The sequence below is a fragment of the Symphalangus syndactylus genome, chromosome 9, assembly GCF_028878055.3.
Source record: "Symphalangus syndactylus isolate Jambi chromosome 9, NHGRI_mSymSyn1-v2.1_pri, whole genome shotgun sequence".
Lineage (NCBI taxonomy): Eukaryota > Metazoa > Chordata > Mammalia > Primates > Hylobatidae > Symphalangus > Symphalangus syndactylus.
The window spans coordinates 58,742,605-58,768,177 of NC_072431.2; the positions used below are offsets into that span (position 1 = coordinate 58,742,605).

At 43.8% G+C, this 25,573-nt stretch overlaps 1 protein-coding gene across 47 annotated transcripts in view; it reads right to left on the minus strand.

The window, feature by feature from the left end:
• Positions 1 to 378: 378 nt before the first annotated feature.
• ZCWPW1 (zinc finger CW-type and PWWP domain containing 1) overlaps positions 379 to 25,573 on the minus strand; it is a 28,881-nt gene continuing 3,686 nt past the window's right edge. For 5 of the 47 annotated variants that reach the window (XM_055292555.2, XM_063646211.1, XM_055292553.2 and 2 more), the window contains 17 exons: positions 24,825 to 24,931; positions 19,942 to 19,998; positions 18,948 to 19,201; positions 18,430 to 18,508; positions 16,403 to 16,520; positions 15,643 to 15,794; positions 15,313 to 15,435; positions 8,853 to 8,969; positions 8,002 to 8,125; positions 6,708 to 6,783; positions 6,179 to 6,283; positions 4,504 to 4,584; positions 3,664 to 3,730; positions 3,185 to 3,276; positions 2,005 to 2,065; positions 1,387 to 1,521; positions 379 to 843 (listed from right to left, as the gene is read on the minus strand). In XM_055292555.2, the coding sequence (XP_055148530.1) occupies positions 521 to 843; positions 1,387 to 1,521; positions 2,005 to 2,065; positions 3,185 to 3,276; positions 3,664 to 3,730; positions 4,504 to 4,584; positions 6,179 to 6,283; positions 6,708 to 6,783; positions 8,002 to 8,125; positions 8,853 to 8,969; positions 15,313 to 15,435; positions 15,643 to 15,794; positions 16,403 to 16,520; positions 18,430 to 18,508; positions 18,948 to 19,201; positions 19,942 to 19,969 (1,935 nt within the window). In that variant the 5' untranslated portion in view covers positions 19,970 to 19,998; positions 24,825 to 24,931 and the 3' untranslated portion in view covers positions 379 to 520. The other 42 variants (XM_063646216.1, XM_055292556.2, XM_063646215.1 and 39 more) reach the window with 30 other exon arrangements.

Genomic DNA, 25,573 nt, shown 5'->3' on the forward strand with positions numbered 1-25,573 from the left:
TAAACCTTGGTAGCCAGCCCAAACCCAAAGCCTGTCCTCAAATCTGATCACAGTCTTCCCTATGGTGACAATGACAGCATCACCTCATTTGACATAATTCACAACCCTATAAGGTAGAGGATGCACTCGCTGGAAGATGAAGAGCAGAACCAGGATGGTGAACATGCTTTTCCCCAGGCCACGGAGGTAGCTAGTGAGGAGCCGAGCCCGGATTTGAACCCAGATCTGCCCTTCTCAATGTCCTCTCAGGACTCAGGTCTCACTGCCTTCCCCAGATGCCTGCACTGTGCAGGCTCCCGCCAGATGCAGTGACGCACCACAGTGACACGGAGGAGGGAGAGCAGCCAACAGGGGGCAGTTAGAGACCAGCCAAGCCAGTCGACCATAACCTGCTTTATTAACACAGAAACTGCACCACACACACTTGAACCTCATGGCCAACGAACAGCTCCAGCACTTAGCAACTTCTTCCTCCTGCGCCCCAGAGAAGGGAGAAAAGGAGGGAGCACAGGAGCACCAGCTACTTCCCAAACAGCGCCACGGGGAAGTCCTCGCCATCACTGTTGCTGTGCTGCAGCTCCCCGCTCTGCCCCAGCTCTCTCCCAACATCTTCCATGAGTTGCTCCAGGTCCAGGTCACCGGAGGCTTCGTCCTCAAGGGGGACACTTCCAGCCTCCTGGGTCAGGGGTTCCTGGGGTCTGGGCTCTTCTTTCGCAGATGAGGGGCAGGCCCCCTTACACACTGATAGGCCCAGGTTCTTTGGCACTGTTCTAACTTCTTTTCCCTCTGAAAAGCTGGCTGCCAAGGCCTTGCTCTGGGGAGCTTTAAATTTTTTCTTAGGGCCTAAATGAAAAGCCAAGAGTCCTATTAGGTCAGCCTGTCCTTACCTTTTATAAGTCAAACTCTCCTAAATCTCTATTTCCAAGAAATCTCTGGAAAAGATGACCTTTCTCAATACAAAGAATATGGACTTTGGGATCAGAAAGAGAGTCAAGCCGTCTGCCCTATGCTAGTCACCAGCCTTGAGCACTTTTTAAATCCTTTGAGTCTGTTTTCTAATATCTAAAATGGGAATATCCAGTGAGAAAGCTATTGAAAAAAATTTAAAGGAGCAGGCACGGAAGTATCTCTTTAGCCAGCCCTTGGCAATACTGATTAAGTGTTACTTCTCTTCTACCATTCTCCTGCCCCTGGGCCAAATCAAATCAGGAATCATTCTGTTTCTATAGTGTGTGCTGGGTGCAGGCCAAGATGTTCTTTCATTCTAATTTTCATTCATTCTGTAAAGTAATGAAAAGCTGTAAAATGGTTAAGAAATGATTCAGGGAGGGGAGATACCGACAGGCACCTCATTCCCCTTAGTTTTTCCCAGGCCTTGAGCCTTACCTGGCTGGTCAGAATCTGAATTCCCTTGGCCTTCTTTCCTTCCCATTCTGGGTGCAGGAGGAGCTGTGGATTTCATGCCCAGAGATCTCTTCATTATCTTCCTCTGCAGTGTCCTCCCTCGGCCATCTGCTGTGCCTGCATCACCCCCAAGCCCAGCCGTGAGGGAAATGTGTTTATTTCTTTCTAAATGACAGCTCGGCAAGGGCAGATGGACACTGCACATTGAGTCTCTGCCCTGCCCCACATCTTCTGCTCAGTCTCCATCTAGTGAGTTCTTGTGGCCTCTGGCTCTTTTCAACATCTTTCCCCCACAATTCTCTTTTTCTTTTATCCCCTGGATCTTCTCTTTACAGTTCTCCACAGAGTCTACCTTCTCCAGGAAGCCATCCTTCTTGGCTAAGAAATTAAAACCTTCCATCTTTCACCTCAGATTTTATAATTCAGTACAGAGAAGCAAAGGGGTTCCAGCTCCCCACTGACACTATGGGTGAGTGTTGCCTGTTTTCTCAGGTCCTGGCACTGAGATGGGCAGTGAGGTCCAGCTACCTGCAGGCTCCCTCTCTACCACTTCCCTGCCTTAACTGTGGGTTGTGCCCCATTTCCAGCTGGCTTGCTTACCTCTTGGTTTGGTTTTTTGGGTCTGTATTTTGACTCGCTTATGAATGGGCAAAATTGGGTCCTGAGGATGGGAGAGAAAGTTTAAAAAAATGATAAATTAAGGCCCCTAGCTGTTTTTAATAGAGAAGGGTGCTACAGAATGACAGGTGGGCTTTGGGGAATCAAAGTAGCTTCTGTGAGCCTGATATTGTTTAAATTTATGGCAACACAGAGAAAAATGTGTGGTGACTTTCCCAGTCTGTTGGTATTCATCAAGGCAAGGCTTTAGGCATAAAAGAAGGAAATAAAGCTAGGCCACGAGTATGATAAAAATTGCTAAATTAAAAATTAGAAGAAAAAGTGAAAATATATATTTCCTATACCTGGAAAAGAGATGCTAAGAAAACAAGTGAATGAAAATTCTCCATGTCCACATAGGGGATAAAGGAGTGGAAAGAAACAACTGGTATTCTCTGAATTGCTCCTCGAACAGTCAAATAAATACAGTAGGAACTGAGATTATACTCAAGAAAGAAGTTCCTAGAGATGTGGGAAATTAGAGAATAAAGAGGAAAGAAGAGACCTAGAAACCCCCAAATATCCGACAATCGGGGCTCCCTCAAGGCAGGGGCAGGATAGCTCCTTAGTAAATGTAAGTCCATTCTAACGAGATCCTTACAGGAAGCTCCTAAAAGGAAACCCCAAGATCCTTGTCTAAACAATTTTTTTTTTTTTTTTTTTGAGAGGGAGTCTCGCTCTGTCGCCCAGGCTGGAGTGCAGTGGCACAATCTCGGCTCACTGCAAGTTCCGCCTCCCGGGTTCAAGCGATTCTCCTACCTCAGCCTCCCGAGTAGCTGGGACTATAGGCGCCCACCACCATGCCCGGCTAATTTTTTGTATTTTTAGTAGAGACGGGGTTTCACCGTGTTAGCCAGGATGGTCTCGATCTCCTGACCTCGTGATCCGCTTGCCTCGGCCTCCCAAAGTGCTGGGATTACAGGCGTGAGCCACCGCACCCAGCCATCTAAACAATTTTTAAAGCTAATCTTGGCCAGGTGTGGTGGCTCATGCCTGTAATCCCGGCACTTCGGAAGGCTGAGGTGGGAGGATTGCCTAAGTCCAGGAGTTTGAGACCAGCCTGGGCAACCTGGTGAAACTCCATCTCTATAAAAATAAAAACTGAAATTAAAGCTAATCTTACTGTTTTCTCTCCTTCCTCCTTTTCCAACTCTTCCTCCTTCTCCTTTTTCTCCAAGCAGGATCCTGGGCTGTCCAAACCAGAGAGCTGTAAGTCTAGAACAGGAAAAGGAAGGAAAGGCTAAATCATTCATACTATAAAATAGTGAGTTAATGAAGCTGTATCACAGAGAATCTGTCTTCTAACTGTGCCTTTTGTGTACAAGTGGTATTTTCGCCATAAAATGTGATCCCAGATTTCCACCCTTTTGAAGTCCATCACTATTCAATACACCCTCCCTCCCCATCCTGTTTCTCCCATTCCTCTCTCATCTGCCCATCCATCCTGGATACTGGGTCAATGACATTCACAAGAGCCTCCTATTAAAGAATCCAGAATTAGCTTGATGATAGAGAATATAAAATAAAGAAAAACATGGGTTGCTGCCCTCATGAAGGAATCCCTCCCATCCTTCTCCAGTCCTCAACTTCCATTTATCCTACCTTTTCTTTCCCCATTACTGTTAGATCCGTTGAATCGGCTCCAGAAACCAAACAAGTTAACCCGTTCCTAATGGAACCAAGAAACAAAAGCATCATCCACTACCCTCTCAGGGGCAGCTTTTGCTTTCTGTCTTCTGGAATTTAGCTATGATGAAATTCTGATTCATTTTCCATACCAAAATTATTATTATCATTATTATTATTTTTGAGACAGGGTCTTGCTCTGTCACCCAGGCTGGAGTGCAGTGGTACAATCTTTACTCACTGCAACCTCCCTATCCCTGGCTCAAATGATCCTCTTGCCTTAGCCTCCCAAGTACGTGGGACTGCAGGCATGCACCACTATGCCTGGCTAATTTTGTATTTTTTGTAGAGATGGGGTTTTGCCGTGTTGCCTAGGCTGGTCTTGAACTCCTGGACTCAATGGATACACCCGCCTTGGGCTCCCAAAGTGCTAGGATTACAGGCGTGAACCCCCCGCCCAGCCCTCATTTTCCATACTATTTTCACTTGAAATTACACATTAGGCTTATCTGACTTTTTATGGAGATTAACTAATTATAATCTCTATTTCCAGTTTGTTTCTAATTCAACAAATAAGGGAAATTTGGAGGGGAAATATTCACTGTTTTTTACTCTCCATCCCACCCCCACCAACAGAATTTGAGCATAAAAACTGACTCCACAGAAAAGAGAGGTTAGGGCACTTATATCTGAAACCTGAAGTGAAATATAGAGGTAGGATGGCCCCTAGCACAAACCATCTTTGCCTGGACTGAGAAAGAATCCCCATTGTCCAAGAGTAGGGAAAGGAACGGTGTGGTCTGAACACCCTCCCACCTGAATGCTGATCTGTTCTGCCTCTTGAGCCATCATCAGGGCCACCCCCAGTTTCTGGCTGCAGTCATTTCTGCGCTTTTTCTGAAATGGAAGATTAGAGCCGATGATAAATATTGACTTAAAGATTACAGTCATGGCCAGGTGCGGTGGCTCACACCTGTAATCCCAGCACTTTGGGAGGCCGAGTCAGGTAGATCACGAGGTCAGGAGTTCAACATCAGCCTGGCCAAGATGGTGAAACCCTGTCTCTACTAAAAATACAAAAATTAGTTGGACATGGTGGCGGGCGCCTGTAACCCCAGCTCCTCGGGAGGGTGAGGCAGAGAACTGCTTGAACCCGGGAGGCAGAGTTTGCAGTGAGCCGAGATCACGCCACTGAACTCCAACCTGGGGGACAGAGCGAGACTCCATCTCAAAAAGAAAAAAAAAGATTAGAGTCACTAATAAATATTAGAGAAGTGACCCCAGCATACTGCTACCCATCTGACATTCTCTTCGACTACAACATTTATTTCCAGTTCCTAGTATTGATACGATACTCCTATTCTTAATATTTAGGGATCAGACATAACACCCCCCTTCCGTCTAATAGACGTCTCACCAATTCCTAACTATATATATGTATATGTTTGGAGACAGAGTCTCACTCTGCCACCCAGGCTGGAGTGCAGTGGTGCGATCTCAGCTCACTGCATCCTCCACCTCCCTGGTTCAAGCAATTCTTGTGCCTCAGCCTCCTGCTGGGACTACAGGCACACACCACCACGCCCAGCAAATTTTTTGTATTTTAGTAGAGACGGGGTTTCACCATGTTGCCCGGGTGGTCTCAAACTCCTGAGCTCAGGCAATCTGCCCACCTCGGCCTCCCAAAGTGCTGGGATTATAGGTGTGAGCCAGCACACCTGGCCCTAGCAATATTTTCAACCAACATTTTGGTGTCCTCTCCAAAGTGAATCCCATGGAAATTTGAAAAGAGGTTTATAGGAGCCCAGGTGATTTCACTTTGAAGCTTCTGACAAGTTTCTTTAGATCCAGCTGTTTGATTTAATACTCATTGCTTGATTTTCTAAGGCCCCTGAGCCACTGAGCCTCTGCTCAATTGCAAGGCTGGTCAAACCCAAAGTGACTACAGGGAGGAAATATGATGGTGCTAATCCAATGGTTCTCAACTGGGTAGACTGTGCCCCCAGAAGGCACCTGGCAATGGCTGGAGATAATTTTTTGGTTGTCACAACCACGGGCAGGGTGGAGGTGGGGGCTGCTGCTGGTTAGATGCCGCTGGAGCCTAGGGATGTTGCTAAACATCCCACGATGCACAGGACAGCCCTCCACAACCAAAAATTATCTCGCCCGAAATGCCAATAGTGCTGAGACTGAGAAATCCTGAGTTAATCTGTGCCCTCATTTCTGCCACACTTGCTTTGGCTAAACTGTAGAAAAACCTCATCTTCAAAATGGCCCCCAATCTGTAGGCAGGGAAGGAGACTGAAAAAAATAATTGCCCTGCTGCAGTCCTGGGAGCAAGAAAAGTCGTTCATGAATTACCTCACCCTTGGCACACCTGGTCAGACACAGAACTTTCTCCCGACATGGCTTACCCTGGGAGAAAATGAGGTTTAATAAAAGGAAGATTTTGTTTTCTCTGTATCACAACAGAACCCCAAGATGTGCTCACCATGACTGATAGCTCCAGGGACAGCTCCTGGAAGTTCTTTAGCATGTTGACTGGGATCCATGCACGAGAAACTGTTTCTCCAAAAAATGTCACATGGTACTTAGACTGAAATAAAAGATGATCCTATTATGGACTCCTGTCCTGCTCCCTGCTTTTCTCCTCTAGCCAGAACAGATGGGGAGAATGGGAATTCACCTAGAAGGAGGTGCTGGGCCTCACATGCTCCCTCAAAGTCTGACTCATCTACCCTACCCTTGTTCCAATTGTTCTTCCATACTTACCTCAGGAATCCTAGCCAAAGCATATTTATCAAAACCACTAATGCCCTGACAGTGGATAAATATTTAATTAGATACAAGTTTGTTTCTATTATATGTGTGAGCACTTATCTCTGTGTTTGTCATCCTAATTGTCTGTTTTCACTTGTGTCTGCTGGCTATGTCCATGTCTCTTATCTGTACGTCTGTGAGGATGGATTTGTTCATTACTTTGGCCTGAGCTCCTTCTTACCCTGAACCAGGAAACTCACCGGCAGGGAATCAAGATGGGAAGTAAAAAGAAAATATTCCCCTAAGTCAGGATCAGATTCTATCATGCCTGGCCACCTGGAGAAGACAGTTGGGTGTAGGGGACAGAAGAGAAGGGGTTAGATGAACAGAACACAACCTCATCAATGTACATGCACAGAAAAGAGCAGTATGATTTTTTTTCTCAGACAAGGTCTCACTCTGTCGCCCAGGCTGGAGTGCAGTGTTACAACCATGGCTCATTGCAGCTTCGATTTCCCAGGCGCAAGTGATCCTCCCACCTCAGCCTCCTGAGTAGCTGGGACTACAGGCACATGCCACCACACCCAGCTGTTTATTTTTTGCAGAGATGGGGTCTCACTACATAGCCAAGACTGATCTCAAACTCCTGGGTTCAAGCAATCTCCCACCTCAACCTCCCAAAGTGCTGGGATTACAAGCCTGAGTCACTGCGCTCAGCTCAGCTTTGCAAAAAAAAGGACCCAAAAAACAGATTCCCCTCCCATCAGCCCCCTCTAGTGGTCACTACTGAATGACTCAGATGAGAAAGTGACTTCCATCGATGCACACAGGAGCTCAGAATACACCTAGTGAAGGTATCTTACCCTTCTGAGACATCCACAATCCTAAGAACAAAATCTTCCACTAGGGACATCTCCAAAGAAGAGACTATCCCACTTTTCCTTGTTCCCTTTAGTTTGTCTCTCTCAATCTCAATATTTTTATTTTTGAGATGGGGACTCACTCTGTCGCCCAGACTGGAGTGCAGTGGTGCAATGTTGGCTCACTGCAACCTCTGCCTCCCAGGTTCAAGTGATTCTTCTGCCTCAGCGTCCTGAGTAGCTGGGACTACAGGCATGCACCACCACGTCTGGCTAATTTTTCTATTTTTAGTAGGGACGGGATTTCACCATGTTGGCCAGGCTGGTCTCAAACTTGGGGTCTCAGGTGATCTGCCCGCCTTGGCCTCCCAAAGTGCTGGGATTACAGGCGTGAGCCACTGTGCCTGGCCAATCTCAATATTTTTAAATGCCTCAGATCCACCCTCTTCTTTCTACCAGTTGGGGTAGCACTATCAGACCCTTTTTTCCAGGGAGCTATCACCTCCATGCTGAAACCTCCAGAAAATACACTCTTTCAAAGCCTCCAGGCTTGGTACTTTATCTTTTCTCTCACCCCATGCTCTTTCTAAGGCCAGAACCATTTCAATTACAGATGTTTTCCATTTTCTTCCACCCCTGCTTAAATCTACCTCTCCCAAGTTTGTGAAGGATGCTCTGTGTCATAATGCCCTACCAGGGGTAACCGTATTGCTTGGCCCAGATGATGGATCCTGGGATGTAGGAGGCATAGGCCACATCACTCTCAAGCCCTGTCCAGGTCTCCTCAGGAATATCACAGCGATTATACTGCACATCTGCTGAAAGAGAGAAGGAATGAAGGGACAGGAAGAGACTCATAAAGAGAAAGAGCTGGATGAGGGCTCGGGAGAGGACAAGAAGGAAATTGGTATATGCAGCAGGTGGGACCAAAGGGGCACCTGGGGGATCAGCACTGAGGAAGAATAAAGACCCATGGAGGAAATGCAGGGGAACCAGTGGAAGTAGGAATGCTGCCTCCTCATATCCTAGAAAGAGATTCCACACTCCTGCTTACACGCCTGCATGTCTGACTGTGCTGTCTATGGAGCACCATGAGAATAATTTCTCTAAGACTCTGTTTTCTCATCTGTAAAATAATCGGGCTGGACAAGATCATCATTATCTCTTCCAACTAGTTTCAAACATCCTACAATTCTAAGCCCACCAGATCTCTCTCGTCTGTTTTCCCCCATATATCCTATATCCCTCCCTATCCACCAACCCAATATCAATATTTTAATCAGGATTGACAGGGGCAGACCAATGCTCATGTATTTAGATTCCAGGCCCCTCCTCAACAAGATCACTTTGCAGGGCATCTTCCTCCAGCCTTTTCTGCCCAGATTCATCTCCATATTAGAGGCAGATCCTTCCTCTCTCCCAAGCACTACAAGGATCCACTAAGTGCTAACTATATTTATGTAGTATTTAATCTGAAGGATAAGTGCAGAGAAAGAAAAGGAGGAACAATAAAACGTGAATGAAAACATTTCTGGTCTTTTCTACCTGTGTTCTGATCACAGGACCAATTATCTGGGAGAACTGAGGGGTCAATGTTCCCACACAGCCGCCTCCATTTCCCACAGTTTGGGAAGGAACACTGGACCCAGACCAGACATTGACCTGTGAGAGGAAAATAATGAAATAAGAGACTTAAAAATATGCTCTTCCTTCTTTAATCCAACTAAAATCAGGATAACCCTCCCAACTCCCAGAATGACATAGCCAGAGAGACATTAGAGATCAACCAGCCTGATAAGGCTCAAAGAGGTAACTGGCTTGCTGAGGATTAGCTAACTTGGTGATAGAGCTGAACTTAGAACTCAAGTCTCATGCCCTGATTTTTCCTGTACTAGGCTACCATGTCTCCCTGCCCCAAGGCTGAAAGGAATGTTTCTTGTATTGACAGTTCTTAAATTAAAGAACAAGGCATCTTTCCAGATAGTGCCTTGTTCTCTGCTGGCATGACACTACTGAAAAGTTCTTTTGAAGGGCTAAGCTGCATCTCTTTTGTGCACAACATCCAGAGTTCTTATCCAAATCTCAACTGATTTACCTGTCACCAAATCACCAAGTTGCAAACTTTAGGACCAACAGCGTCTGAGTTCACTCTTCTCCAAAAGACACAGGTCTAAGCCTATCACATCTCCATCAACTATTAACTTTAGGCCCTGCTCAAAGGCCAAGCCTTCCTTTTATCCATTACCTTCCAGACCCCCACCTCTCCTAAGCTGACCCATGTCCCTCAGCCTCTCCTCTCTCCCACCAAAACTCTTCCATTGTGGTCTTGGAAACTCCACTGACTCGAGCAACCAAAGTCCACATATCCTTAACCTCAAATCTGAACTTCTATCTCCTTTTTGAAGCCTGGAGACCCACTAATGACACTGCCCCACCTAAACCACCCCCACCTGCAACCCTGTAAGTGGAATCAGTTCCTCTCACACTCCCCATGTCTCTTGAGACAGAAAGTCAGGCTGGCATTATCATTACCCCATTGCTACTACTCCCCAACTCTTATAAAAACCCTTCCTCCCTTGAGGTCTATGCCATGGGACTATCCTTACCTCTCCTCTCCCTTGTAGAGATGCTGGCATCTGATTCAGTCTTCTCTCCACCTCCTGCCTTCATTCCAAATGACCTCTACATCCACAGGAACTCCTCATACAGCACCCCATTATTTCAGTCCCTTGACTTTTTTCTTCATGTCACCTCTGGAACCCACTCCTACTCCTGCATGCCCCACCCAGTCATCTGCAGGAACTGCACACCCTCTGAGCCACTTATCCAAACATCCTCTCTACAAAAATGCCCCATCTTCCACCTCACTTGCTCAAAGACTCCTATAGCAACTTTCATTTTATCTAGCTCTCCAACCCACTGCCCACTACCATCCTCTCCATATGGAAGCAATTTCCATTCTTCACTCTGTTCCACTCTGGTTTGATTACTTGACATTTATTTGGATTCTCCTGTAGACACCTTCAGCTCCCTTTCCCACTGTCCTTCTTCCCACCCAGATGGCAAAACACCAACCGGAATGAACCCTCTCCACCTTTTCTGAGCCTACACTCAAGCAATTGAGTTGACAGAGAAAAATTACATAGCAGACACATAGGTATCGCTATATATTCACTATTTAACATTATCAACCAACATATTTCTCTAGTAAGTTCACTCTCTCCCACTGCCAAATTTTACCTTAAATACCTGATCATAAGGGATGGCTCCTAATCCCATCCCTCCAGAATCATCCCTCAGAAAAGAAGGCGACTTGCATTTGGATCCTTTCAAAATATCACATATAAGAGATCACTTTCGCAATTACTTTTTTTTTTTTTTTGAAACAGTCTCGCTCTGTTGCCCAGGCTGAAGTGCAGTGGCACAATCACGGGTCACTGCAGCCTCCACTTCCCAGGTTCAAGTGATCCTCCCACTTCAGCCTCCCAAGTAGCTGGGACTACAGGCATGCACCACTACACCCAGCAAATTTTTTGTATTTATTGGTAGAGGCGGGGTTTCGCCATGTTGCCCAGGCTGGTCTTGAACTCCTGGGCTCAAGTGATCCACCCTCCTCAGCCTGCCAAAGTGCTGGGATTACAGGGGTGAGCCACCATGCCCAGCCTCAATTACCTTATCTTGAAAAACAAAGTACTGGTTGGGACTAATATGTTAGTCTGAAATGACAGTTGCCAATAGTGGTTTTGGATGTTTACAGAGGTGAGCTAGCAAGACTAGAAAAAAAGAGTAGGAGGAGAGGCCAGGAGTCATATAAATTAATACAGATCAATAATAATACAAGTTGTTAGCTATGAAAGGAATGAGTACTCATAAGAAAACGAGTAGGAAAAAATCACTATAATGATATGGAACTGGAAATTTATGGCTTGGAATAATATTTTTGACAAGAACATTGTACTTTTTTAAAAGTTTCAAGTAACCTAAAGGAGAAGATAATGTGCTCTGGAAAACTGATGCCCGGATGTGGCTCTATGATAATGAAGACTGATGTCACAGACACATGTTAAGAGGATTTCACTTGACCACTCATTCTTGAAACACTAGTTTCCTGGGTTCTGTGATGTCTCATTCTCCTGTCCCCCTCCCCCTGATTTTACTGGCAGCTTCCCCCTCAGTCTCCTTTGCTGGGTTCTCTTCGTTCTTCAATCTCTAAATGTGAGGGGTCCCAAAGCCCAATCATGGGCCTTCTCTCCCCATGATATACTTTCTCCTGAGGCAAGCTCACCCATTCCCATGGCTTTGAAATCCGTTTTCATACCTGACAGAACACAGCTGTCTACTTACAGCCTCTGTTCTGAGCTCGAGATTCCTAAGCCACCTTGCTCTTTGACATCTCTATTTGGATGTCTCACAAGGATCTCAAACCTAAATGTACCCAAACCTGAATGCTTGATCTTATCCTACAAATTTTTTCTTCCTCCACTCTTTCCCATCTCCCTTCACGTAACTGTTCAAGCCAGAAACCAATCATCCTTGACATACCTTCTCCTGCTCCAACCTTCCAATATCTAATTCATTACCAACTTCTAACAATTTTACTTCCAAAACATACCTTAAAACCATCCACTTTTCTTTCTCTACTTTCATCATCCTAATCCATTTTATTTTTTATTTTTATCTTTTTTTTTTTTTTGAGACGGAGTCTCGCTCTGTCACCCAGGCTGGAGTGCAGTGGCACGATCTCTGCTCACTGCAAGCTCCGCCTCCTGGGTTCACGCCATTCTCCTGCCTCAGCCTCCCGAGTAGCTGGGACTACAGGCGCCCGCTACCACGCCCGGCTAATTTTTTGTATTTTTAGTAGAGACGGGGTTTCACCATGTTAGCCAGGATGGTCTCGATCTCCGGACCTCGTGATCCACTCGCCTCGGCCTCCCAAAGTGCTGGAATTACAGGCGTGAGCCACCGCGCCTGGCCTTATTTTTTAAATATATATATTTTTTGAAACAGGGTCCTGCTCTGTTACCCAGGCTGGAGTGATGTGGTATGAACATAGCTCACTGCAACCTCAAACTCCTGGGCTCAAGTGATCTTCCTGCCTCTGCCTTCCAAAGTGCTGGGATTACAGGTGTAAACCACTGTGCTCAGCCATCATCTTAATCGAAGTCTAATACCTAATCCTAATACTAACTTCTTAACTGGTCTATTCTTGTCTTCTCCCCATACTCCATCTCCAATTACTCACCAAAGGATCCTTTTAAAGCATTAATTTGAAGATGTCACTTCCCTGGTTAAAACCCACCAGTGGCTTCCCCCTGCACTTAGGATAAAATGTTCACTCTGTACATGGTCTTTGACCTAGCCACTGCCTCCCTCTTTCCAGCCATCCAGAGCCACGTTCCCAACTTGCCTCCCCTTGCTCTCTGAGCTCCGCAATCACACTGGCTTTTAGTATCTGGAACATACCACATTTTACCCTACCTAAAACTCTTTCTTCACTTGGATAACTTCTACTCTGCCTTCAGGTCTCAGCTGAAATACTGTTTCCTTAGAAATGCACTCCCTGACCAGCCCAATCTTACTTCCTCTCATGACACACTGTTCTTTTCCTTCTCTGTACTTAATGCAAACTGTATTCATTAAATACTCCTTCCTACTTCAGGAGCACTCACCTCTCCTTGGCAACTGTAAGAAACGGGAAGAATGGTTTATTTATAGCAGGAGGCTGATGAATCCACTACAATCACAATTCAACTCACAATCACCTAGAGGGTGAACCCTCATCTGCCAGCCTAAGATCTAGTCCATGCAGTAATTCTTTTTTTTCCATTTCTTTTTTAATATAAATTCACTTTTTTTTTCTTTTTTATAGAGATGGGGGTGTCACTATGTTACCCAGGCTAGTCTTGAATCCTGGACTCAAGCAAGCTTCCTGCCTCAGCCTCCCAAAGTGCTAAGATTACAGGCGTGAGCCACTGTGCCAGGCCCCTTGCAGTAATTCTTAGAAGTACAGGAGACAGAGCAACACAAATCTAATGACACCAATTTATTTGAGCTAACCAGAGATCAGGTCAGTGGGGTCTGCAGTATCCCAAAAATTCTCAACAAGCCCACCTGAGTTTATATAGTCACATAAAACCAAAAGAAAAAACCTTTTAGTTTCCTTTTTGACTACCTGGAAACTCCCTTTGGATAGTCTGAACTCCAGGCCACCTGGTTGTTCAAATTAGACTTATACCTCAGTGCCTTATGTTACTATGTCATTATAACAAGAGGAATGGTTTATTGACCTGAACTACCTTGTTTGGTGCCTGCATAGTCCTGGAGTTTTCTTCCAAGTATGTGCAAATTATATTATGCTTCCACAACCAAAACCACATATACGTACACATACAGATTAGACACTAAGTAACTTTTTATTCCACCATTCCTTAAATTTGGAACTTGTTCTGTCTTTTTGTATTATGTTTTGTTTTGGGGTTTTTGTTTTTGTTTGGTACAAGCCTGTTTAGATTATTGTCTATTTATTTAGTTTTTTAGAGATAGGGTCTTGCTCTGTCACCAAGGCTGGAGGGCAGTGACACAATCATCGCTCACTGCAGCCTCCAATTCCTGGGATCAAGAGATCCTCCCACCTCAGCCTCTTGAACAGCTAGGACTACAGGCACTACCACCACATCTAGCTAATTTTTTTTTTTCTTGTAGAGATGAGGGTCTCACTGTGTTGCCCAAGCTGGTCTCAAACTCCTGGTCTCAAGTGATCCTCCTGCCTTGGTATTTTTGAATTTTTGAACATACTGGTATATTGTATGATCTATTTTATTTCTTGTCATAAAATTTACCATTATCAGGCCAGGCACGGTGGCTTACACCTGTAATCCCAACACTTTGGGAGGCTGAGGCGGGCAGATCACAAGGTCAAGAGATCGAGACTATCCTGGCCAACATGGTGAAACCCCGTCTCTACTAAAAATACAAAAATTAGCTGGGCATGGTGGCGCATGCCTGTAGTCCAAGCTACTCGGGAGGTTGAGGCAGGAGAATCACTTGAACCCGGGAGGCGAAGGTTGCTGTGAGTGGAGACTGTGCCACCGCACTCCAGCCTGGCGACAGAGCAAGACTCTATCTCAAAACGAAACAAAACAAAAAACCCCTCCCTCAACTCTGTACCCATTCCTTTTTTTTTTTTTTTTGAGATAGAGTCTCACTTTGTTGCCCAGGCTGGAGTGCAGTGACACAATCTTGGCTCACTGCAACCTCCGTCTCCCGGGTTCAAGGGATTCTCCTGCCTCAGCCTCCAAGTAGCTGAGACTACAGGCGCACGCCACCACGCCGGGCTAATTTTTGTATTTTTAGTAGAGATGGGGTTTCACCATATTGGTCAGGCTGGTCTTGAACTCCTGACCTTGTGATCCGCCCACCTCGGCATCCCACAGAGCTGGGATTACAAGCATGAGCCACCATGCCCAGCCTCCATTCCTTTTTATCTACCATTTTCTCCCTCTTACTTTCCATATCTAAACTAATTGAAAAAGTGTCTACTCTTCAACCAGCTATAAGCTGCCATTCACACTTACCAACCCTTCCGGTAACTATAACTAAACCCCTAATGGCCTCCTAATTGTGATGTCCTTGGGCTTATGTTTATCCTCTTTGACTTCTTTACGATGGCATTTGACATAGCTGAGCATCCTTCTTTCTTTAAATTCTCTCCTCCCCTGGGATCTATAATACCACTCCTGATTTTTCTATGACCTTTCTTACGACATCTTCATTTTCTTCCTGGGAAACATCTAAAATGCTTTGTATATAGTATGCACCCAACAACTATGGATTATGTGAATAAATGACTGAATGAATAAAATCATTCTCTCAGCAGCATATTCTACAACAAGCAGCTGTGAGAGATTAACCATATTCTTTGCAGTTTCCTCTAACATCGTAACCCTGCCTCTGCTCTATCTCAAATTTTCAAGCCAAGTAGGTTTGCCAAACCAGCTGAACTCACCAAAACCACTTATCTCTCCTTTTTGCTGGTCCCTGATCTGAGAATGATGCTGAACTGTTTTCTTTAGTTGGTCTTCCTGTCTGTGCTCATGTCCACCTTGAGTTTTCTCCACCTTCTCATCTTCTGGGAAGAAAAAAGAAAACGTGGGGTGGGGAGATGAAGAAGACAATCTTCGTAGATAGTAAAGGTCAGTGAAAGAAGGAAGAAGAATTACAGCCTAATAGTCTCAAGTCTTGGGCTGAAAATTCTCAGCCTGCCCATGGTCCCATTCCCTAATTTCCTGGAGCAAGTACTTGAGCCAGGCTTCAAAGTGTATCTGACTGTACTTACGAGCTTCCTTCTTTCTTTTGCTTAAGGTGAGTCTATTGGATTTCTTCTTAGAGGGTGCAGGATCTGGCTGGCCTAGCTTAGATGTCCTTATCTCAGGGGCAGCTTCACCTTCCCAAGACACTGAAATCTCTTGAGTATGTGGTACCTCCTCTCTGAAAATGAGGTTTTATTTTAATGAAATGTAAAAATAGAGCAACTGCAGAACTCTTCTTTTGAAAAAACCCAAGTAAAAGGAAGACAGATGAATCCTAAGCTCTCTAAGGCCCTCCTGAGGCCATTTCATCCATCTACTTGCCTATTTTTCCCAACTCAAACAGGTATCTTTCCTGAGCTGAGAGAAATCTATAGAAATATGATAAATGGGCTGGGCCCGGTGGCTCACGCCTGTAATCCCAGCACTTTGGGAGGCCAAGGTGGGTGGATCACAAGGTCAGGAGTTCGAGACCAACCTGGCTGATATGGTGAAACCCCGTCTCTACTAAAAAGCATAAAAATTAGCTGGGTGTGGTGGCAGGCGCCTGTAATCCCAGCTACTCAGGAGGCTGAGGCAGGAGAATCGCTTGAACCCAGGAGGCAGAGGTTGCAGTGAGCTAAGATCGCGCCACTGTACTCCAGCCTGGGCGACAGAGCAAGACTCCGTCTCAAAAAAAAAAAAAAAAAGTATGATAAATGACCAGATAGACAGACAGATAGATAGACTGACTGACCATGAATGTGTAGTCCATTCTGTATTCAACTTGCCTCACCGAAATAAACTTACCCATTAGCATTATCAGTATCAGTAGCAGAAGCAGTAATTCCTGGCTCCTTGTCTGATTGGGTAGATACTATGGGCTGGGCACAAGAAGTCTCTGCAAAATCAAGGCCAGATCCCATCCCTCCCAAAACAAAATACTATAAGCAGAGAAGCAAAAAAGTGAAAAAGCCACTCTATTATTCCCTAACATTTTCTCTAAAGTGTCTTCTCCCTGTAGCCTGAAAGAGCCTACCTGTCATATCACAGAACTTTAAATACTTAAAATTTCAGGAAAAACTACAAATATGTATCTTCCTGCAAGCCTTTCCAGATTGATCTGCCTCATTCCAGGATGGCCAGGTAATGATAATTTTGTGTACATAAAAAAATTATAGGCCAGGCACAGTGGCTCACGTCTGTAATCCTAACACTTTGGGAGGCCGAGGTGGGTGGAATGCCAAAGCTCAGGAGTTCAAGACCAGCCTGGACAACATGGTGAAACACTGTCTCTACTAAAATACAAAAAATTTGCCGGGCATGGTGGCGTGCACCTGTAGTCTCAGCTTCTTGGGAGGCTGAGGCAGGAGAATTTCTTGAACCTGGGAGGCGGAAGTTGCAGTGAGCCAAGATCACGCCACTGCACTCCAGCCTGGGCAACAGAGTGAGACTCTGTCTAAAAAAAAAAAAATTACATGTACTGTATTTTATATCATTTGTTGCTCAAATGCCTAGGAATAGAAGTATACCTAAGAATGGCTGAAATGTCAGACTGTTCTCTTCAGCCTCATGAACTTATGGAGAAGCCTTCATAGAGGTTTTTGGTTTTTTCGTTTTTGTTTTTTGGTTTTTTTTTGAGACAGAGTCTTGCTCTGTCGCCCAGGCTGGAGTGAAGTGGCGCAATCTCGGCTCACTGCAACTTCCACCTCCCAGGTTCAAGCGATTCTTGTGTCTCAGCCTCCTGAGTAGCTGGGACTAGAGGCGCACGCCACCACGCCTGGCTAATTTTTATATTTTTAGTAGAAACGGGGTTTCACTATGTTGGGCAGGCTGGTCTTGAACTCCTGACCTCAAGTGATCCACCCGCCTTGGCCTCCCAAAGTGCTGGGATTACAGGCATGAGCCACTGCACCTGGCCTCTCTCACTGCGTTCTTTATTCCAAAAACTAAATCTCTAACCACATGCAAAATCGGTATTAGAAACTGAAATTTGCAAGGGTATGTACCCTAAGTTTTTCAGATCTAGGGAAAACAATTTTATCTTATTTGAAGTTGTTTGTAAATACATAGAAACGAATTTTAGCTGCATTTTAAAAATTTAGGGCCAGGCACTGTAGCTCACGTCTACAATCCCAGCACTTTGGGAGGCTGAAATGGGAGAATCGCTTGCAGCCATGAGTTCAAGACCAGCCTGGGCAACATAGCAAGACCTTATCTCTACAAAAAGTAAAAATTAAAACAACAGGCTGGGTGCAGTGGCTTACACATGTAATCCCAGCACTGAGAGGCTGAGGTGGGCGGATCACTTGAGGTCAGGAGTTCAAGACCAGCCTGGCCAGCCTGGTGAAACCTTGCCTCTACTAAAATACAAAAATTAGCTAGGCGTGGTGGTGGGTGCCTGTAATCCCAGCTACTCGGGAGGCTGAGGCAGGGGAATCACTTGAACCTGGGAGGCAGAGGCTGTAGTGAGCTGAGATCACATCACTGCCCTCCAGCCTGGGTGACAGAACAAGATTCCATCTCAAAAAAATAATAATAATAAATAAGTAAATAAATAACAACAAAAAACCCATAATGGCTTGAAAATTTAGGTAAGACTATATATAAATTCTGAAGTCAATGTAATCTACTTTTTCTAAAAATATGTGCCCTTTATGGTTTAGCTATAGTCCTGTTGACAGATGATGAAGTATTTTTAAAATATGTTGAAGTCTCATCTAATATTACCTTATTTAGAAGATGGGAGAGAAAGAGAGAAGCTATCAGACTTAACTCCCTCTCAGGTAACAGTCACTGCCTAACTGAAACCCTTTTTCTCTTACTACATGCCATACCCAAGCACTCCTGAAGGGACTTCTGCAGAACAATCTGGACAATCTCCTCAAATTCTGCATTGGTAAGACTTGATTTTTCCTGCAGAGACAAGGGTAGGGGAGGAAAACCACTTATCTTTCCATAGTTTTCCCCTCTGAACAGTCAGGGAAGCCTCCTTCAGATGAGGCAGTAAGTTTATAAGACGGAAGGCATGCAGTCAGCATACCTAAGGAGGCCATGAACTCTATCCCAGATCTCCTGGGAATAAAGGAGTCAAAAGAAAAAGTGTATAATGTCTCTGTCCACTTCTACCCCCACCTCTAACCCACCTCATCCCATTACTTCCTGCTCAATTCTTTAATCAAAACATTTTTGACCTCTTTGAGAAAAAAAAAAAAAGGAAGCCTCCAAAAAGGAATACAAACCTGAAACTCTAAGGTCAATTTCCCCAATGTGAAAAGACTCTTGTATGTCTAGCCTGAGCCAGGGGTAAGGTATGAGGAAATGTCCTACCAGAGCCCACCAGCATGACTGGTACCTTTTCTTTCTTCTCTGCTTGCTTGTTGATTTGTGCTTTTCTTTTTTTCTCCTGTTCCCTGCTTGGAACATTCTTCATGGTTGCTTTTTCCTCCTTCTTCTTTAAACTGGCCTTTGGCAGGCTTATCCTGGCCTCTGTCTCTGGGGAACTGATCCCCAGGGTCTCTTCCTTGGGGGAGTTAGGGCTACAAGGTAACAGGCTGTAAGATTTTTGTGCAGGTGGGGCAAAGATTCTCTTTGGTCCCTTTCTACATTCTGAAAGAAATGTGATCAAGTGGAATTTATGAAACATACAGTCTAACAGAGATTGCCAAACATTACCCTTTGACTAGCCATAACAGAATGATATGGAGAGTGCTTTTAACAAATTCAGTTTCCTGGGTCTCTCACTGCCTACTCCACTCCCCAGCCCTGAGAGGCTGATGAGGTAGTTTGACGTGAGAGGCCTAGCAATCTGTAATTTTACGAGGCTAGTTGATTCTGATATACTGCCAGGTTTGGGAACCACTAAGTCAAAGGTGATAAATATAAGCATGCAGAAAGCTGAATTATCCAAATGTGAAACTGTATAATTTGCTCATTTTTACTTTAGATAAAATGTTATGGAAAATTAGAGCAATTTTTAAAAAAACTAGTCAAAATCTATAAATTATTCACAGCTCTTATGCCACCTCCTCAATAAAAATTATAATGATCCTCCCAGGTATATCTTTCTTCTGAGCTTCCTTAATACTCTGCACATAACTGGTGGCATTTACCACATTCAACTTTATAATAGGGATTTAAATGCCTTTTCTCTCCCTGAGTTTATATGTTCCTCGAGGAGGACTGTTTTTAAGTCACATTTATTTCACTCAAAGCATCTAGCAGAGCAGTAATTTGACCCGAGTGGGCACAGAATATAGGGACCTGAACCATCCTTTGGTGGAAAGGATGTCCAAAAGGAGAAAAATGAGAGAAATGTACAAAGTGAACCTCCCTCACTCTTGACTCACCTTCTTTATTCTGCAATGTTGTCATCATTCAGCTTAGAAACTACACTTTGTGTGCCTCTGTTAGAAAAAAGAAATTAACTGCTATGACTCTGACTAAACAAGATTTTAAATTTTCTGTCTTCTTGGGTTCAGAAACTCTGTTTCAGACCTCTGAACTATGTTTCTGCATTCTTGACCTCCTCTGTGGTGCCAATTACACGCCAGGGAATAATGAGTTACTGTTTCAGATTGGCAACAATCAGGGCTGGGTGTGGTGGCTCACATCTGTAATCCTGGCACTTTAGGAGGCCATGGCAGGCAGCTCACTTCAGCCCAGGAGTTCAAGACCAGCCTGGGCAACACGGCAAAACCCCATTTCTACAAAAAATAAAACAAATTAGCCAGTGTGGTGGCATGCACCTGTAGTCCCAGCTACTCTGGAGACCGAGATGGGAGGATCACTTAAGCCCAGGAGGGGGAGGCTGCAGTGAGCCAAAATTGTGCCCCTGCACCCCAGCCTGGGTGACAGAGTGAGACCCTGACTCAAAAATTTAAATAACAAATAAATATTAGCAGCAATCCTTCGTGTTTTATGTGCCTAGAACCATGTCCAACCTAAGGCAGGCAGCAGAAATGGTAGTAGTACCAGAAGCATAGGTAGTAGTAGAGCAGTGATGGTAGGGTATGAACAATCCTGGCAGTTAAAGAGTTTTCTTCAGAGGGGTAGCCTCATTTCATAAGCCTCTCCTAAACACTTAGAACACACACATAATTTGGTAATTCTCTGACCTCAGAGGTCTCTGTGCATAGAGAAGCACCACTTTTAACATCATTATAATGTTTATTTTCCCTTTCTTAGATCCTCAGTCCAATCAATTTTCAAATGTACTAGATTCTACCAATCTCTAGTCATAGAAGTATTTGATAACCAGCAGAGGTTCCCAGAGAATTTAGTATCTTTTTCCTTATTCTACCTTAGCACCTAATAATGAGAAATTAAATTAGCGCCTTCTTTGATATTCATAGTTCATCTTCAGCAATCTACTCGCTGATGTTCCACACGACATCAATTTTTTTTTTTTTTTTTGAGATGGAATTTTGCAATTGTTGCCCAGGCTGGAGTGCAATGGTGCGATCTTGGCGCACTGCAACCTCCACCTCCCGGGTTCAAGTGATTCTCCTGCCTCAGCCTTCTGAGTAGCTGGGATTACAGGCATGCGCCACCACCGCCGGCTAATTTTGTATTTTAGTAGAGACGGAGTTTCTCCATATTGGTCAGGCTGGTCTCGAACTCCCCACCTCAGGTGATCTGCCCACCTCAGCCTCCCAAAGTGCTGGGATTACAGGCGTGAGCCACTGCACCCGGCCTGACATCAATGTGTTTCTTGATTACTACTGACACTGTGACTAATGGTAATGGCTAACACTTATTGAGCACTGACTATATTCTTTACCCTTTATGTAGCATTCCATTTAATTCTCACAACAGATCTATGAGATTGTTAACATTTTACACTTGGGGGAAATTCAGGTTTACAGGGATTTAAAGATATTAAGTCATCGATAAGTAGTAAAATCAGAATTAGAACCTGTCTGATTTCAAAGTTTGTGCTAGTAACTGCTACGTGACATCCTAACAGTCTAATTTAGTGCTTCACCACCATTTTGCTATCACAGCACACACAGAAAACATACATTAATAGCGTATACTGAAACACATAGAAAATGAAATTTCCAGGTACTCTGGGGGTAAAAGGACCAGGCTGCTCACAGCCATAGGCAACTGAAGAGTCACACCAAAGGCTGAAGAAGAAATTAGTACCTACACAGCTACAAGCTATTCATGACCCACCAGTGTGCCAAGACTCATCTGTGGACATTCCAATATTTTTATTTTCCAATTTATACTTTCCCACTACTGATACTATTTCCACACAGCTTTATTTTTATTTTTTCTTTCCAACCTTTATTTTACATTCAAGGGGTACATGTGCAGGTTTGTTACATGGGTAAATTGCATGTCATGGGATTTAGTGTGCAGATAATTTTGTTTCACAGATAGTGAGTATAGTACCCAAAAGGTAGTTTTTCAGTCCTCACCTTCCTCCCACTCTCCACCCTCAAGTAGGCCCCAGTGTCTATTGTTCCCTTCTTTGTGTCCATGTGTATGTAATGTTGAGCTCCCACTTTATAAGTGAGAATATATAGTATTTGGTTTTCTGTTCCTGCGTTAATTCACTTAGGATAACGGCCTCCAGCTCCATCCATGTTGCTGCAAAGGACATGATCTTGTTCTTTTATATGGCTGCATTGTATTCTGTGTCCACCCAGCTTTCTGAAGAAAACTGTCTTTTATTTTATTAACCTTAACTTCTTACAGCCCTTCACCCAGTTTTCTTTAGGCTTAGGGGATATATGCCATTCTTACTTTTATAACCATTATAAAAAGCATTATGGCTCTGGCAAGATCTTTAGGGATAATAAAGCCCAACTCCCCTTTCTACAGATGAAAAAAATATGCTAACAAAGGTTAAGTGGTTTGCCTAAAGACTCAGTGTTAACATATTGTTGAGCTTAGATGAACCCAGGACTTCTGCCTCTCAATTCTACTAATAACATATCTATTCTACTCAGTGATCTTGTTTCTGGCTGTTGGTTTTGAGCAGTTTGAAAGCCCTGCAACTGAAACTCATTGTTCTAAATCTGTGATAGCCCTCTATAAAGAGATCCAAAAGCAGCATAAAATGGATCATTTGGTTCATATACACTTCCCTTTAAAGGATCAGAAAATTGTAAGACCTTAAATGGCCAAACTTGTTCAAGGTGTAGGGTTCCTCTCTCTAGACCATAAGATAAACTTAAAGGGTACTGAGGTTTTGACAGTGTGGCCACAGCATGGCTAAATGTGAATACCCTTTAGCATTTTTCTCTTCCTTTTCTCACTTCTATAAATGTGAATAATTCAGATGTGCTGTTCTAAAGCAACTATGTTTCCTTTATATTAAGGGGCACATTTTCTTGCCGTTTCCATTTTAACTCATCATCACCAATCCCAAAACATATTTGCTCCAGAAAAAAAGGCAAGTTGGAATTTTGGGGAGAAACACTCGAGCAAATTAATCTCCTTTATTATAATCCTAAATAGAAGGTAATGACTGGATAAAATTGGCCAGGCTCTGGGAGGTCTACCACAGAGGCCAGAAGCAATGTGGGGGCTGGATGTGGTGGCTCACGCCTGTAGTCCCAGTACTCTGGGAGGCTGAGGCGGGTTGATCACTTGAGGCTAGGAGCTCGAGACCAGCCTGGCCAACATGGCGAAACATATGAAAAATACAACTGTCAAACCAACCAACGAACCAAGCGACAACAAAACAGGTCTACCCTGGAGTCATACTCTAATTTTTTCTATTTTCCTCCCTTTCTGATCCTTTATCCCACTTTCTTTTTCTTCCTCTTCCTTCTCCTTCTTCTTTGTCAAATAGAGGATTGAGTTATCATTGATCCATACAAAGTCCCTCTCTCATTTATTTTCTTTAATTCCCACCCCCCATTTCTATTCCCTGTCTTCCCATGTGCAACCTTCCTAATATGTTTGATATGCATCTTTTTGTTCGTATGTACTTTTAGAAAATGTTTATTGTTTTGTGTGAAAAAAAAAAAAAATTGGCCAGGCATGGTGGCTCACGCCTGTAATCCCAGCACTTTGAGAGGCTGAAGCGAGTGGATCACCTGAGGTCAGGAGTTCGAGACCAGCCTGGTCAACATGGCGAAACCCCATCTCTACTAAAAATACAAAAAATTAGCCAGGCGCGGTGGCGGGCGCCTGTAATCCCAGCTACTCAGGAGGCTGAGGCAGGAGAATTGCTTGCACCCAGGAGGCAGAGGCTGCAGTGAGCCAAGATCGCGCCACTACACTCCAGCCTGGGCAACAAGAACAAAACTCCGTCTCGAAAAAAAAAAAAAAAAGACTGGGTAAAATTAGGCTGTAAAAAGAGTATTAATTTGACCACAAATGACAAATATATCTTTTCCTAGACTTTAAAATTCCAAAAAAGATCACAAGAAGTCACTGTCTAAATTACAAGGGCTATGCTAAGTGAGAAAAGCAGAGTGAAAATTAGTGTGTTTCAGATGACAATATTTAGTTTTTAAAAACATATGTCTGGTATAATAGGCTTGTTAATCATAAATTTTCTCTGGAAGAAGAAAAAAATGGATCAAAATGCCTCTGGGGAGTAGAACTCGGTAGATGAGAGTGAAAGGAAGCTTTTGGTGGACTCCCTCATGTATCTTTGGCATTTTAAAACATATAAATGTTACCACTTCAAAAAATATTTTAAATTATTATTTTTTTGAGACACAGGCTTGCTCTGTCGCCAGGCTGGAGTGCAGTGGCGCGATCTTGGCTCACTGAAACCTCTGCCTCCCAGGTTCAAGCGATTCTCCTGCCTCAGCCTCCCAAGTAGCTGGGATTACAGGAGCATACCACCACCCCCAGCTAATTTTCGCATTTTTAGTAGAGACAAGGTTTCACCATGTTGGCCAGGATAGTCTCAATCTCCTGACCTCATGATCCGCCTGCCTCAGCCTCCCAAAGTGCTGGGATTACAGACATGAGGCACCGTGCCCAGCCTAAATTCTTTAAGTAAAATTAAAAGAGAGTATTTTGACCAACCTAAAAATGCAAACATTTCCAGTATTTAGGTTCAAATACTTATCTAAACCTGTAAAGATCTTCCTAGGCCAAAGTATGTTTCTGGAGCCCCAACCGACTAGACAGAATTGTGGTTCACTGTTGTTGAATTAATAAGACGTAATAAATCTATAAACAGTGATGTATAGTATCACATAATATGTATAATCTGTGTATGTGATGAACACTGCTTTCAAACAAAAGCTCTAACCTGATCAATAAAGAAGGGAAGGCCAGGAAGTCACTTTCTGATAACTCAGGTTGCCCCTTCTCTGTTTCAGGTGAATTAACTTCTTTCACAGTAACAAATACTGAAAGCTGGTTCAGAGAGAGAGAGAAAAAAATACAGACAGTTAATAAATATATAAAATACCACTAACTTTCTTCTGTACAGCTACTAAATGACTAGAGGCTGTAGACCCAGGAATAAAATTTGAGGTTTTAATTTCTCTTTTCTTACCTTAGATGAAGAGGGGCAGGGTGTGGGGTTGGGGGGAAGGCTTTAATAAGAGGGGCAAAGGCTTTAAATAAGAATGTAAAAGAACCAGTACAGTTCCAGAAACCATATTCCCATTACTCAACATACGAAATGAGGGTAAATAAGAAGGGAAAAAGAACTTAGAAATAATAAAGGGAACCAAGGGAAAGTGAATGAGGATCTCAAAAAAGAGTTTTATTTCACTTAGAACATTAAAAATCATCACATAAATTTTGAGATGAAATCACCTAACCCAGCAGTTCTAAGTGTAGTCCCAAAATCCTAGGGGGCCCTCTCCCTTTTCCAACTACCTATCTGTATTAAGCTGGATTTTCTCATGTACTTTTGCAAAAACAAGATATCCCAACAGACTGAATGCAGAAACAGATGAGAATCCAGTTGTTTTCTATTAAGCCAGACATGAAAGAGATTTGCAAAAATGTAAACCACCACCATTCTTCATGCTAAATTTTCTTTTGTTT